This window comes from Dreissena polymorpha, chromosome 8, assembly GCF_020536995.1.
Source record: "Dreissena polymorpha isolate Duluth1 chromosome 8, UMN_Dpol_1.0, whole genome shotgun sequence".
Lineage (NCBI taxonomy): Eukaryota > Metazoa > Mollusca > Bivalvia > Myida > Dreissenidae > Dreissena > Dreissena polymorpha.
Genome location: NC_068362.1, coordinates 105,987,258 through 106,003,793, shown reverse-complemented (window position 1 = coordinate 106,003,793; position 16,536 = coordinate 105,987,258). Strand labels below are relative to the sequence as shown.

General features: G+C 34.2%; 1 protein-coding gene across 1 annotated transcript; it reads left to right on the top strand.

Annotated features, from left to right (window-relative positions):
* The first annotated feature begins 4,502 nt into the window (after window positions 1–4,502).
* Window positions 4,503–15,486, top strand: LOC127840795 (uncharacterized). Its single transcript, XM_052369203.1, has 3 exons — window positions 4,503–4,912; window positions 14,223–15,049; window positions 15,479–15,486. Exons 1-3 carry the CDS (start codon window positions 4,575–4,577, stop codon window positions 15,484–15,486), a joined length of 1,173 nt encoding a protein of 390 aa, XP_052225163.1. The 5' UTR covers window positions 4,503–4,574.
* The last annotated feature ends 1,050 nt before the right edge of the window (window positions 15,487–16,536 follow it).

The window sequence follows — 16,536 nt, the reverse complement described above, 5'->3', positions numbered from 1 at the left end:
GTAAACCAGCTCATCCCAGAAAAGTGTGAGTGTAGGTCTTAACACTGAACATGACTGAACTATTATTAAACAAAATCAACAAACCAAAAGAGTGTGCTCCCAATTTTAGAAGAGTTCTTTTGCTTTTGGTTGATAGGTCCTTAGGGCTCCCCTTCTCAAAATAAAATGTACTTTTTAACAAAATACGCTTTAAAAAGTGTATTTTTCTGCATTTTTACCAAAAAGTGTATTTTTTCTGCATTTTTTTCATAATTAAGTGCACTAAAGTATATAAATATCAGATAAGATCAGGATCAGATAAGACATCAATTAGCATCATAAACACTGATCCCTATCAGTGCTTCATCAAGCCAAAACAAAGGGGTTTTTATAGAATTTTGATTGGTTCTGTATCCTTATCTATTGGAAAACAAACCACTTTTGATTGGTTGGAGCACAGCAAGTTATTTGGAGCACAGGAAGTTATTTTTTGTTAACAATTTGGTTTCAGCTATTGAGCTAAATTTTTAGGTATAATTCAGCAACATTAAGACTTATAATTCTAGTGTCAAAAAATGTCTTGAAATTCTTTCAGCACATGAAATATTGTGTGATTAAAACAATGTGTATTTACTACAATGTGTAAATCAACAATAAGTTTGTTGCAAAGAAGATTCAAAGTGGGTGGTTAAAGTGATCAACAACTGCCTTTTTTTTGGAATACTGAAGAACAGCTGTAACAGGTTTGTATTTTCATTTCTGCATCTCTTTTTAATTTAATTAATTATGATCATTATCATATTTATGTATTGTCACTGGGAAATGTAAATGGATGAGTAAATGTAATGCAATTTTAAGGAAAAAAACACCATTTGAATTATTATGGCTGTATTTTATGGTTATTGTCATCTTAAAATTTATTTATACCTATTTCATGTTATTAATGAACAGATTTCTTTCCCCCATATTTAATAAGAACATTTATATTTTATATTTGAAGGTTAAACCCCAAGGTGAAATTTACATTGATCGGAAGATCCATTGGACAGAATGTGCATCATCACCTGCCAAAGAAGGGAGCAAAAAGGGGACTACCTGATGTTTGGACATGTATACCAGGTTTTACCCTGCACGAGCAGGCCAACTTGAGGGGAACAGGAGTGGGAAACCGTGCCCCGTAGCTTGTCCTTGACCAACAAAAGACGGATTTGTTGAGAGGTAAAACTATATAATAAATGTTATTGAAATTCAAAGACGTCACACTTCCAACCAGTCCACACAGCCAAAGGAGACCACATATATTAGTTCATTTATAAACAGTATTTTCTATCAAACGTAATTTATTATTTATGAAAAGCGTTAAGTCACATGTGATCCCGAGATTAAAATTGCAAAAATAAACAAACAAAAACAACAAGCCAACAAACTTGATTTGATTTAAATTTATAGCAACTGTTGAACAAAATTACCATAACAGCAATATGTAACACTTACATTATAAAATATCTTTCAGGACCTGATCTCAAATGAGATCATGCACAAGAAGCGCCTCGCAGACCATGACAGTAGTATGCAGACCTGATCAGCTGGTGAACTGCTCTATAAAGGGTTGTTTATGAATGCATTCTATGTAAGGAACAGTGTATAACAACAAATATAGTGACAGGGGCTAGGGATTTGGAATTAATGTAATATAAAAAATCTTGTAAATGATAGGGAAAACATTTCAGCTTAAGGAGGGGAAAACTTTAATATTTTTGAAGCGGAAACCACCTGTATTTGGCTGTTAATCAGTTACCGGAAATCAGAGGGGTACTTTTTGTTTTTTATGTATGTGTTTACACAAACCTTTCATTTAAAAAAAGGAATGCTGACTTCAAAATGCTGCGTTTTTTTTAAATTTGGTTAATTTTCAAGCATATTGATTTGAAGTGATGAAAAGTACACTTGAGCGTAAAATGCGCTTAAAAAATTCACTTCCAACACTTCAGAAAGTGTATCATTTGTATGACTGAAAATGCACTCAAGTGTATTAATGCGCTTAAAAATTCACTTTTATAACTGTGAGGTGCATTATTTGTATGACCGGGAATGCACTCAAGTGTATTTATGCGCTTAAAAAAATTCACTTTCCATTTTGTAAGGTGTATTATTTGTATCAGTGGAAATGCACTCAAGTGTATTAATGCGCTTACAAAAATTCACTTTGAATACTCAATGAAGTGTTTTATTTGTATGAGTTAAAATACACTCAAGTGTATTGATGCACTTGACAGATTACTTAAGTAACTGATAAGTATATTATTTGTATGACTGGAAATGCACTCAAGTGTATTAATGCGCTTAAAAAATTCGCTTTTAATTCTGTAATGTGTATTATTTGAATGACTGGAAATGCACTCAAGTGTATTAATGCGCTTTAAAAAATTTACTTTGACCATGAAGTGTATTATTTTTATGTCTTAAAATACACTCAAGTTTATAAATGCACTTAAAAATAAACTTAAGCGCACTTATTATCATAATAAACGCACTAAAGTGTATTATTTTGTGGAAAAAAATACACTGATATGTATAAACACACTAGTAAAAAGTGTTTTTTTTTAACAGAATAAAATGCACTTGTTAAGCAAAAAATACGGTGCCAATAACATGCGCATTTAATGCGCATTAAATGTGCATTTAGTGCACTTTTTCGAGAAGGGTCCCAATTTTATAAGAGATTTTTGTGTTTTCGTTGGTAGGTCCTTTGGTTGATCCGTAGACTGTCTAGAAGCGAGCATTACATGTACGTCAACACATATATTTGACTGTAGATCTACAGGTTGTTCTTTTGAAAAGTTTGGTATCTGCGTGTGCAATATCCGAACCGGAAACCGGAACTGGAAATTTTCAAAGTAAATAACCAGCGTCTCCTGATTGATCATAATGATACAATATATAAAAATGATCAAATTTACGGCTTTTAAATATTCTAAAATTCTTCTCTGTATTTATTGTGACTATATTTAGAACAACGCATCAGCATTCTTCGTGTAAAACAGTTGTCTTCATCCAGGGAGTTCCCCGTTTGATGACGTCAATTTAGCACTGTAGTTCCGATGTTTATGATTTTTAGGCATTTGATTGATTGAAATGTTTGAAAATTGACCTAGGGAAAATAGGAGCTAAAGAAACGGCTACAAGCGACTATACTTTATTTTAAACAAGAACTTCGTGAAATGTTAAAATTTAATTAAAATATTATCTTTATTTAAGCTTTTTGTTAGTTTCTTGTCAGACTGTGACAATAAACTAGGACACATTTATTCTGTTTAAATACCATTGATACAAATGCCTGCATTTTATGCAGTGTGTGGTTTTTCAAAGAGATATGACAGAATACTATGTAAGTATCATTGAGCACTTGAATTTGTCCGATGCGTTAAAGAAAGGATTACACGGCGAGGCTTGCCATGAGCAACACATCATGAGCATCATACGGTGACTAAGAAATAAACAAAATGATCAAACACAATTATAATTTAACGAAGCACACAATTAATAATTGGGATATTAAAATATCTATTGCAACTGAAACTGTTTTGTAGGATAAGTTGATGACACAATTGCAGCTTTAACAAGAGTTTATAAAAAACTTAATAAAGTATAAACGTCTCGCTTACCTTAATGACATTGTTAATCCACTCCTAGATTGGGACTAATTTTAGTTGACATTCACATCAACAAAATGTATATTCTAAGATTTAAGAGAATTGGGTTCACCCCAGCTACAATAATGAATGTTTGTAGTAAGTTATTGACTGCTTTAAGATTTTTATTAAATGGTATTTATTGTCTGTACCATATTTTAAATGACTTAATAAGTGGAACCATATAATAAAAGTAAAAAAAACACACAACAGTTGGACATATTTATGAAAAGCTTTCAAGTATGTTGATTGTTTAACAAAATATAAAGGTCACCACTTTCTCAGTAGCTGGCTCAACGACCCATCCGAAACTAATAATGAATGCATCAAACACATTTGTTGTCAATTTTATTCATTCATGTGTTTAAAACAGAAGGTGTATCACTCAGGCTTTTGCTATGTCAGTATGCAATATTCACACTAGTCAATTAGCGCGATTGCATTTAAATGGCCAAGTATAACTTGTCAGTTTTAAATGCTGTTTGAGGAAAAGTATCTGATATATTGTAATAAAATTTGTTTATGTAACAAGCTTCTGTATTATCATAATTATATTATCATAACATGGCATGTATTAGAGCAATTAAAAATGTGGTGTGTTAAACAATCTGGTTTAAAGTGCTTATCTACAAAGCTTGTTTTTTGCAGTTTAAAGTTATCAATACACTCAGTAGCCAATAGTCAGGTGACAGTATACATAGTTACACTGTTTACTCCTATAATACAATCGCCATTTGATGGTTAACTTGGTTGCTGTTCAGTTCGAAATTTCTTAAAACTTGTCTGTGTTTAATAACATTGTGTGTGTATTTTCTGGGATATTTAGTGTACACACGCTTGGACATAAATATTTCAATTGATTTTAGTTTGTAAAATCTTGTTTGTTGAAAGTGAATTATCAAAATGGCGACATCTGGAATTTCAAGAAATTATAATTTGGTTAAATATTATTGTTGTACAATCTGCGAGAAAGAACGGTCTGTAGAAATAGATGCAGATTTTTACTGTAAAAAATGTCGGAATTACTTCTGCAGAAAATGTATAAACTCCCACAGACAGCATGGTCGGTGGTTTTATAAAAAATCTCCTTATGGAAAGGATAAAATAAGGAAGTGGCCACTTTCTAAGAAGATGGAGACTTCTCTTTTAACATGCGTCATACACAAGAGTGAACAAATAACAATGTACTGCGCAGACCACAGTCAGCTGTGCTGTTCTGAATGTGTTGAGCTTAATCACAGGTAGCTTATTCTTACTTATTTTATATCAGTATAAATTATTGCATTGTATTACCTGTATGCAACAGGGGCGTCGGAAGCACATTAACAATTTGGGGTGGCGGATGGGGTGGGTATGGGAGAGGGTATCCCCCTCCCGTTGGTGGGGGTCCGGCGCACCTCGGATATTTTTTTCAAATTTTAACAGCAAATGGCACATTTTGGTGCGTTGCTATGCCTTATACCTGACCTTATACACTTCTATTGCAGGCATTTTTTGAATTACAAAAGTTGTGAAAGACAGACACACGATGGAGAAGTGATCACTATATGTCGCAGTTTGTACTTTGTAGCAGGCGACACAATAATAGGGATCATGTGGGTTGAAAGAACGTTCTTCAGGATTTTTTTGTGCCGAAATTCAGTTTTGGAAATTTGAAATTCGTTGGTTGGTTTGGAGTACACATATTGAAATGACACAAAAAGTGGTAAAAACCATTAAATAAGTTTTAAGAATTATAGAATTAATTTGAGTTATAACAATTAATTCAGGTATCCTGAGGCATCTTTAATTTTGTGATAATTAAGGACTATTGGATATTGGCACATTTGTTTCATGTCATAATTTTCTTTATATTAATAGAAAGAAGCAAAGGCTTAGATCATACCGACAATTAAAGATTCCCAGGTTTAATTACTTAATAATTAAGGGATTATCGTTACAAATGAGACCGATTAATTACCCCCCATAACAACACAATTAACACGTACATTTCCGCGGGCGGGTGATGACAATCAACAATACACGTGTCATAACCGCGATAGCGTGATTACCTTGCTTCGTGGTAAAGATTTTTTTCAAATATACGTGTATTGAAATGATTTTTTGTAAAGGTCTTTGCCGAAATTTAATTTTTGCCGAAAATATTGGAGCATCGGCTGCCGCCCCTGCCGCCCAAGCTCCGACGCCTCTGTGCAATTACCATCATCCATGTTAATTTGTTTGGATTATTTTATTAAGTTATATAAGGTTTTCAAAATCATTTCTCGTGTGCAATTTTTTCTTGAGCTTTAATTTGTTAATTTGTGTTTGTTTGAAATAACATTTCAAAGTTCAAGCATATGGATTACAAGACATTGGCAACATTTCAGCAACAAATGTAGTATATAGTATAGCAATACCTTAAGGCTTTAATCAACCTGCCTGATTAATGTCTCGTGCATATGTTCCTTTACTCTATTTATGGAGGATAGTTCACACTTGATGTTTGCTTGTTTGAGCCTGCATTTTTAACCTTCTCATCGTGACCTTTTCTCAGTTTTGTTTCTTTATGTTGGTTGTTGTTTGTCTGTCATCAACAATTTGCATATGAACACTATAGAGGCGCCACATGTCTTGCCCAATATTCATGGAACTTTGTATTAACAGTTCATGTAGATTAAATATACGCTCAATAGTGCCTTTTCATTGATTTTTAGTTGGTGGCGTTAGATTGGTCGAGTAAATTTACAGACCTATCTTTGCAAATCAGTATGTGCTTAGAAGCCTTAGCTATGCTAATAACAGTAACTCACTATGCTAGGAACAATAACCTCTGCCTGTCTGCACTGAAGACGACGAATACTTAGGAGCGTCTGCTCTACTACTCAGTGAGTGTATTTACCAGCTTGTAAGGCGACATTGGCCTGTCTAGTGTTTATTATTAAATTTTTACATATTGGCTGCTTTCTGGGAAAAAAGGGTTTAATGCATGTCAAATAAGATTAGCCTGTGCACACTGATTAGCCTGTGCACACTGATTAGCCTGTGCACACTGATTAGCCTGTGCACACTGATTAGCCTGTGTACACTGATTAGCCTGTGCACACTGATTAGCCTGTGTACACTGATTAGCCTGTGCACACTGATTAGCCTGTGCACACTGATTAGCCTGTGCACACTGATTAGCCTGTGCACACTAATTAGCCTGTGCACAACTGATTAGCCTGTGTACACTGATTAGCCTGTGCACACTGATTAGCCTGTACACACTGATTAGCCTGTATACACTGATTAACCTGTGCACACTGATTAGCCTGTGCACACTGATTAGCCTGTGCACACTGATTAGCCTAAGCTAATCAAGGAGGACAACAGCAAACAACTTCAGCGCTTTGATTATAATTTTGTGGCCGGTTTGTTGACATTTGTAGTTTAAATTTGAGTTTTCATGTTATTTCCAGACCGGGAAATAAATGTCTTTGACCCAATATCCTGTGACCTTAAAATACTTTTGGGAATGACTGGTTTTTCCGATCTTCATTAAAAAAAATTCAGAGTTTTTTTCTATTCATATAGCCACTATTAAGTTAAAAACTAGTTCCAGCTTTTTAAATACATGCCGGACAGAGGGACATGTTTCTTACATGCCGATGGTGATACCTTGCAAATACTCTACACGTCACGTTAAAAGCTCACCTGAGCACAACATTACCATGGTAAACTATTTTGATGAAATTTTGTCGTCCTTTGTCCATCGTCAACATTTGCCTTTTGAACACCCAAGGACGGAATTTAGTGGAAAATCTTCATAAAATTTATTCAGAACATTTTGTCCTAATGATATGTCAGCCACATTTCAAGTCTGGTCATGTGAGGTAAAAACTAGGTTACATGAAAGAACAATCTTGTGAACACTCTGGAGGACAACAAAATTGCCTAGTTTTTTATGAAACTTTTTGTCAGATTGATATACCCAATGCATTTTAAACTGGGTTGTGTATGGTTTAAACAAATAGTTTGTTAGATACAATAAAAAAGCATGTGAACATTAAAAGACCACATTTATTGTCAAATGAAACTGAGTACCACTAGGTTGGCGCTAAGGAAAAAAACTTAGTCGCCAAATCTAGGGGGGTCCGGCGGCATGCCCCCCCCCCCCCCGGATTTTTTTTTATCCTAGATTGTCTGTGGTGCGTTTTGGGGCTATTTCCTGAGCAAAATTAAGACTATTTGTTTCTGAAATTAGCCCTTTTTGCTTGAAAAGTTTTCTTTGCTGGTGAGCCACTTGCTGACATTTTGCAGCCAATTTATTTGTTTACAAAGACACCAGTGGCGTAGTGATAATGATACACTAACACCGTTAAACAGTTTTCGGTACATGTGGTATTTAGGTTTGAAACCACTAAAGCAGCCCGCCCGTCTCGGAAGTAATTATACGACATTTTATAAAATCCAAACATTTTTTTTTTGTTTTTGAAGAAATGCGTTAGAAATTACTAAGTCAGCATAAGACCGCCATTGCATGTCAAAAACCGTGAGACTCACGACGAAACCGTGAACCTTGACAGGTATAGACGTTTCTGATTCTGCATTCACGTCTGCACTATTTTAGACGTCCTCCGATCGCGAACCTAACATTTGGTCATTTCCTGAGTTTACGTTATTCTGTCCGCTTTCTTTTCTAAAGAATTGTGTTAATTTCTGTTGCTTCGACTTTCCATTTTCGCTCGCAGCATCCATTTTTCCCAGAATCTGCAACTCACTTTCTAAATCGGTCTTTCAAGTCGCATAGCGACCGTAAAGGGAAGTAACTCTTATCTACTTTTTTAGCCAATCAAAATCGTTGTGTCTTGGGAAATTAGTTTATTTCAATGCCATAACTCCGCCCATCTGATTAAACGACAATTCCGTACTGGTCGATTCGATAAAGTTGAATCATAACATCTATAGCATAGGTCATACACGGCACGCTTCAGTGATTCAGTCATCACGTAAATAGCCAAGTAACCCAAATGTTCAAAAAGTCTGGTCGCAGTGTAAAGCTTGACCAATTAAGACATTAGCCATGTGGATTATCGACCTAGGCGGTCGTCATTATCCCCTGGGGCCTTTCCGGTAAGGATGTTATCTGTGTAATCTTAGCGATGTTTATGGCGATTGATACGGCCTGAAAACAGGCATTTAGAGTGTGCATTTGTAAAGCATAGGGTCTATTTTTTTTCAATCGCCAATTTCATGAAAATCTTATTTTTAATCGCCAGCTAGAAATTGTAATCGCCAATGGCGATTTCGGCGATCGGTAACGCTAACGTAGGTACCATTATCCAAGTAAAATCTTAGCCAGATTGCATTCATCCTGAAAGCTCAAGAAGAGTATCAGACATTCAGCCCAGCAACCATATTTTACAGACCAATACAATATAAATATGTAATCGCTTAAACATATTCATGGTCTTTCACAGCAAACATACTTTTAAGCTCTACTGCCAAAGGCAGAAGAGCTTATGGGATGGCATGGTGTCTGTCTGTCTGTGTGTGTGTGTGTGCGTGCGTGCATTAGACTTTTATTGTTTATCCGATAAAGTCCACAGTTTTCATCCGATTCTTTTTAAACTTGTCCAGTTTACATTTGTCAAAATGATTTCAAGGTTGAGTTCAAAGCTAGATGACTAGGTCATATTTAAAGCAAATTTTATGAACACACAGTAGAAAGTTTATATGCTTCCTCAATATCCTAGAAACTTGCTGAACATTTATTTGAGTTATTTATCCACAAAATGGGATATGATTAAAGTCAATTATTAAACATGTCTTCAATGCGCAGGTAGTTTTGCTTATAATGCTACAGTAAAATTACATGTATCTTTTTTTCACTCAAAAAGTCACATGTGTGACCCACTTCTAATGAAACTTGCTCAAAACATTGATAAAGTGTGCTGTCATAATATCTGTTCTGCATAAACATTGAACAATTTTTTTTAAATGACCACCAGATGTTGGGGCTGTTTTAATCACCAGACCAGGAAGTGCTATAATTGTAATCACCCTTTTCGGTGTAGTTCGGTGTGTGGCTGTAGTGTTAGGTGTCCGTTTTGTACCGTCTTTGTTACCACTATAGATTCACATTTTAATATATTATCAATGAAACTTTAAACTTTGTTATAATGTTTATCTAGACAGTATTAAGGCCAAATATGAATCTGATTCATGTGCGCGGCCGGTGCATACAAAACTTCATTATTGAATACGCCTGAAATTGGTGCGAAGGTTTCACGTTGCATGCAGCACAACCGTGTATATGAATTCATTACACATCATTTGTTTGGCCTATAACAAAGGCTTATTAAATAAAGTAATTCCAATGTTTTTCACACTGTCATAAACCGTATAAAAAACTGTTGTGTATGCATGGTTTGAAATTCTTAAAAAAAATGATTTAAAAGTTATTTGAAAAAAGCATCACTTACCGGTGTGTTTACATCCATTGACATGAATTAGTGAACCCTTTAAAGTCATCTGATCTTGCTTCCTGAATATATGTCAAGGCCGAGTTCAAATTTTGTGTCATTTGTGTGTTGAAAGTAGTTTACCAGATGAACAATAAGAAAATCCTTTGTGCAACTACAGAGACCATATTTCATGACTCATTCTGAAAACAACTCAGAATGTGTACCTTGACAATATCTAGGCCAAGTCTGAAAGTGGATAACATGCGTCTAGAAACAATGTCACCAAGTCAAATCTCAAACTAAATTCTTAACACTCTAGTGGGGTCAAAAAATAGACCACCAGTTGAAGCCTTCCACAATTCACGTCCAGGAACTCAGATTAGCCCTTAAAGGGACTGTCAACCACGACGACGAAGATATGAAAAGTTATAAAATACCGTATGTTTTTAACATTATAAGTTTATATTGATTAAAATAGCACGACTGGTATATTACATTACTTGAAAAAAAGTTGTTAAGTTTTCATATTTTCAGTATATTTGTTAATACATTTTACTGGGTATGTCTACCAACCCCTGCGAAATGTTGTTCTGCAGTTCATGAATAATTCGTGAACAGTTCATGAACTGTTTGTGAACTGAGTTCATGAATTGTTCATGAATAGTTCGTGAACAGGAAATGAGCCACGTCTGTGAAAAGTTCTTGAAATTTTAGTTCATGAACTGTTCATGAACACTAATGGCATGAAGTGTTCATGAAATATTCTTGAAACCTAATGGCATGAAGTGTTCATGAACTATTCTTGAACCCGTGTGGCATGAAGTGTTCATGAACTATTTTTGAACCATTATGGCATGAAATGTTAATGAACTATTCATGAAATCAATGGCATGAAGTGTTCTTTAACAGTTCATGAACAACACAATTCTTGAAAAATTCTTCAGGGTTTTGCTGTTCACGAACAGTTCATGAACATTTTCCTTCTATTTTTCAATGGCTCATTTTCTGTTCACGAACTGTAAGTGAATAGTTCATAAACCATAGTTCTTCAAGAGTTCATGAACTGAGGTGGCATGAAGTGTTCATGAACTATTCATGAACAAGAATTTGTCAATTTATGCAAAGGTTATCATAAGTGTTACTAAAGCTCAACAAACAGGTCAGGGTAAGAAGAAACAAGTCTTGTATTAGCACTTAACATATTGATAGCAACATATAACAATAATTTAAATATAACACTAATAACTGAGATACAAGTGGTTTGATAATACTCTTTAAATTTCATAATACAACTTTGCACTATATGTTCATGAATAATTCATGTATTGAAAAGATTATGAATAGTCTCATTTTCAGTTCAAGAATCATTTACTAATCAATGGTTTCCCTGAAATGGTTACACTTACAGTGCCAAAGAACTTGAAATGGAACCAATGGCTGATCAGTTCAGCCGGTAATTTATTAAAGACTTACATTTTCAAATATAACATAAACCATGTGCCTTCCGTTTCAACTTCCTGTGCACACAATATTCTTTCTTTGTAAAAACAGCAATGCAATGAACATTGAGTTCTTGATATCATCTTAAACTGTTCGTGAAATAAGATGTCCTTAAAACGTTCTTAAACTTGTCTTTTAAGTCTTCCAAGAACAATGACAGATCCTTTTAAGAACATATTGGATTCTTAAAAAGTCCATCATACGTTCAAAAACATTGTGTAGACCTGTTTAAGAACATCAGAAGGAAACATGTTGTTCAAAAAAGTTCTTAAAGTGTTCAAGAATAGTTTAAGAATAATTCAAGAACAGGAAAGGTCCTTAAAAAGTTATTGAAGTGTTCCTGAAGGCAGTTCTTGAACAGTTCTTTTACAAATGTTCTTAAAATTCTCTAGAACAGGTCAAGAACACTAACTTACAGTGGTGAAAGTACTATGCATATTCATACTAACTTCACAGGTTTCACAAATCTACAAGATTTGTATGCTAGACATTTCAATATTACTTTCAAAAATATGTATGAAACATCTAGCACAAAGGAATTCATGAATTATTCATGATGGATCCTTAAAGTCTGTCTCAGAAAAGTCATTAGAAATACTTGTGCATGAAATGTTCATCACTAAGTATTTATGGTTAGATGAAGAACTGTTCATGAACTTTGAAATGTTCAACAATAATTCATAAACAGTTCATGAACATGTCTTAAGAACAGTTCATGTCCAAAAGTTTATGAACCAAGCTAAGGAACTTTTTCAGAACCGTTCATGAACAGTTCTTGATTGGCTTGAAGTGTTCATGAAATCATGAACAACATTTCGCCGGGGCAGGTAACTACCAGGCAAAAATATAAATAACGCCAGTAGATTGAACATCATCGTCACGTGGTAAACCCAGGAATGCAAATTGTGCATGCGTAGTGAATTGTATATATTGTATATATAAAATGATCAATATACTTGCGTTATTCATAGTGTGTATATCGTTATGTCACATATTTTCGCGATGTACTTTTGTTTTCACATCGTGAAATTGTATTTCCTAATATACTTAAAATATGAACTAATAATATATACCAGTCGTGATTTTTTAATCAATATAAACTAATCATTGTTAAAAAATGCGGTATTTTACAACTTTTTTTTCTTCGTCGTCGTGGTTGACAGTCCCTTTAAGGGCCATGATGGCCTTCTTTATTCATACTATGTTTTTTGTTTAATTATATTATGACATGATGCCTACATTCTTTATACTCAGAAGAAAGTCAAGTGTGGGCTATTATGCAACCAATTATGATGGGAGCTAAACATTTTGAAACTATTATATTCAAAGAAATGGTTTCATAAATGATAACATGTTTAAATGCAAGATCAATTCGCCAGGTTGGTGCAAAAATTGCTATGTTCCTTCTCATTTCAATGTCATATGATACCTTTTTGCACCAAGGGGGCAAATTATACTTTTGAAAAATCACTTAAAATTCGTCAAATTGCTTTACATTAGACGGTAACAAGAATTTATCTCTTGATTACAAATTATGGAGTTTCAATATTTGTCAATTTACTTGTGATTTGTGTCGAAATGGTTGAGTGTATGTGTGTATGTGCTAGTCCATTGTTAATTTTTACAGTATCAAACAATAAGTATGCTATCACACCATTCTTAATCTATTTATTAATGAAGCTAATGCCAATATATGCAAAAAAGCTATTAGTAAAGAGGAATTAAGTTTTCATAATTTATAACCTTAAAAAAAAAGAAAAATATTATTGTAAAAGAGACATATACAAATATTTTATTTTATACTTAGATTGCCATTTCATAAGAATTATTTCAATTTGGAACACTGAAAACACTGAATGTCTTAATAAAAACACACTTTGTCCTGTGGCACTTTAATCAGTATAATAATAATGAGTTAAATATACATAACTTTATGTTATACACATGCATTCTAGTAATGACATTACTAAAGAGTGGTAATATCATTATAATGAATAAATGCACAATTTGTTGTTCAATGTGGTTTGCATTATTTCCAAAACGCACAGTAGATAGATACATAGTGAATAATAGGTAAGTGTTGATTATAGATCAGGTTTATCATGCGAGGCTTAGAAAACAAAAAGCACGAGCCTTGGCGAGTGCTTTTTTCGTTTTTGTGCCGAGCATGATAAACCTGATCTATAATCAACACTTATCTATTATTCTATTTATCCCACTTTTTATTTTGTAAACCTTTTTATTTAAACAAAATTAGTTTGACTGGATAATTTCGCTGAATTTATGACGTCATTTCGTCGAAATATTGACGTCGTTTCCTGCCGTTGATTATAGATGATATTTAATCAATGGGGCTTTAATCAACCGAAATCGCTGTAAAAGTGGGATAAATATTTATTTATATATTTTTATTTTAATAATTATCAATATAGTATTGCCTCTAGAAAAGTCACATGTGAATTGATGTAACATGCATTGTTATTGTATGTGCCTAAATATTTACTTTTTTAAATGCCCCTTGAAATTTGTATTATAATTAATATTGTTTCGGGGTAAACAGTTGGTTATTGGTCAGTTCATTACTATTCAATCACTTACTGTCTCCTGTGTGGTTGTTTTTCAGACTATGCTTACAAGTAACTCCATTACCTAAGGCTGCCAGAGGGAAGTCAACCAACTTTAAGAACCTGTCTGTCAGCACGGAAAATACTCTTTCACAAATGAAACAATGTCAGACGTATCAGGAGGACAGAATGAAGTCTCTTAAGGTTTCATACAAAGAACACGAGAGGCTTATTGTGGATGGTTTGCGTGTGAATATAGTATCGTATTTACGCGAATGTGAAACCAGCACAGCTAATACAACACATGAACATATGCAATACCCTATCGGTGAAATGCGTGAGGAAATCAAATATTTATTAGCAGATTTTGAGAAAAGCACTATTAAGGAAAAGAAAGAAGAGCTAAACCTGAAACAAATTTCTCTAAAGATTGTGAGAAACAGCTGCATTAGACTTCACTATGAATTGTTCCATCTCCATGTAGCCATATCGAAAGTACTGGGTAAACCTGAACTCTCTTTTATTGCCAGTAAAAAATGTCTGGAAAATATACAACAGTCTAATATGTTTATAAAAGAGAACGTTTCAAACCATGTTTTCACTGTGAATGGGAAGTCTGTGCACAATGTGAAAATGCAAGGTGATTCATACACATGCTGGATCACAGCAGTATGTGCTCTCCCAAATGGACAGGTACTGGTTGCAGACTACGCTCATAACAAAGTCAAGCTTCTGAACCAGCAGTACCGTGTGGTGAGCCACTTGGATGTGAAGGTTAAGTCACTTAAGTCACTGGACATGTGTCTTATCACACCCACTGAGGTTGCAGTGACTGTGCATGATGAGGTCCAGTTTATCACAGTAAGCCAGAGCCAGCTTGCCAAAGGCAAGAAGCTTAAGTTACAACATACATGTTATGGTATTGCCCAACACCAGAGTGACCTATATATCTGCTCTGGTACTGCTCTGTACAAGTACACATTGAGTGGCAAACTGGTCTGCAGACTCTATGAAGATTCATTAGCTCATGATACAGGTAAGAATCATGGTGGATTCATCCTAATAACATGTGTGATATGTACAGAGATTTTCTAGCTATTGTAGGAAAAAGAGTCTGGTCAAATTGATATTTTTAAAATCGATAAAATGGCACATTGGGGAATTTTGTTATCAACTAAATGGACCGAGTTTTTCTTAACAACAAATATTCGGTCTTTTCGAAACTAAGGGCAAACAAGAGTTGTCTCGCATTCAGGTAGGTATCGGGTAACAAGTAAACGAACCAAAAGAAAACAAGTTAACTTATGCTTCACAGATCTCTGAAATCGTAATATTTACTGTTCATTTCAATTTACGTATACAGTTATTTCTTTATTGATTGATATACTTATATACTAGTTTGTGTACATTAGTATTTTAATGCTGTATTGCCATATAACTTTGCAACCAAAAGCTTTTCATCAGTAAAAGTTTAGCACCACTGATAATTAAGCTTTCTGCTTTTAAAACTGTGCCTGTTGCATTATTCAATTGATTCCCAACATATATTATGTTCCTGTCAAGTATTTCATTGATTCATTCACCTCAGTAATGTGGGTTTATTTTAAATATGGATTGATATTCTTCTGTCACTGTCACACTTGACTATCGATCGGTTTCTGAAAGAAAAATTGTTTTAACAGCAATTTCATACCAGTTAACTTTATTTTCTTGATTTTACGATAAATACATTATGATGTTTGTTAACTGATTTTTTGTTTTAAATATCTTCTTTATAATACTGTGTGAGAGTGTTGTGTTTGGTCATAGTTCAGTGTTGTGTTGTTTATTTTGAATGTCCACTGACAAAATTAATTGACCGTGTTCTTCTTCAAATACAGCAATCCTTCTAGCATTTTCTTGCACTACGGTTCATTACATTCACCTCTGTCGTGGGCTAACGGACTACTTTCTACCGCACGTGACTTTTAGTCACATGATTATAGTTGCATTTTCAAAATGGCCGTGCCCATCGGCTTTGCTTTATCTGATAGTATTTGAAGTTTACAACTGGGCGCGTGCTATTAAAGGGGCCTTTTCACAGATTTTGGGATTTTTTTAACTTATTCATTAAATGCTTTATATCGATAAATGTAAACATTGGATCGTAAAAGCTCCAGTAAAAAATCAAGAATAAAATTATAAAAAGGAAAAGAACATGGCCCGGACCAGGTTTCGAACCAGTGACCCCTGGAGTCCTGCCAGAGTCCTGAAGTAAAAACGCTTTAGCCTACTGAGCTATTCCGCCCAGTACACACATTAACGTATTTTATACCTTATATAAGCAATCTTCGTAGTTTCACAAAATTTAACGACAAAAACAGAACTCTCCAA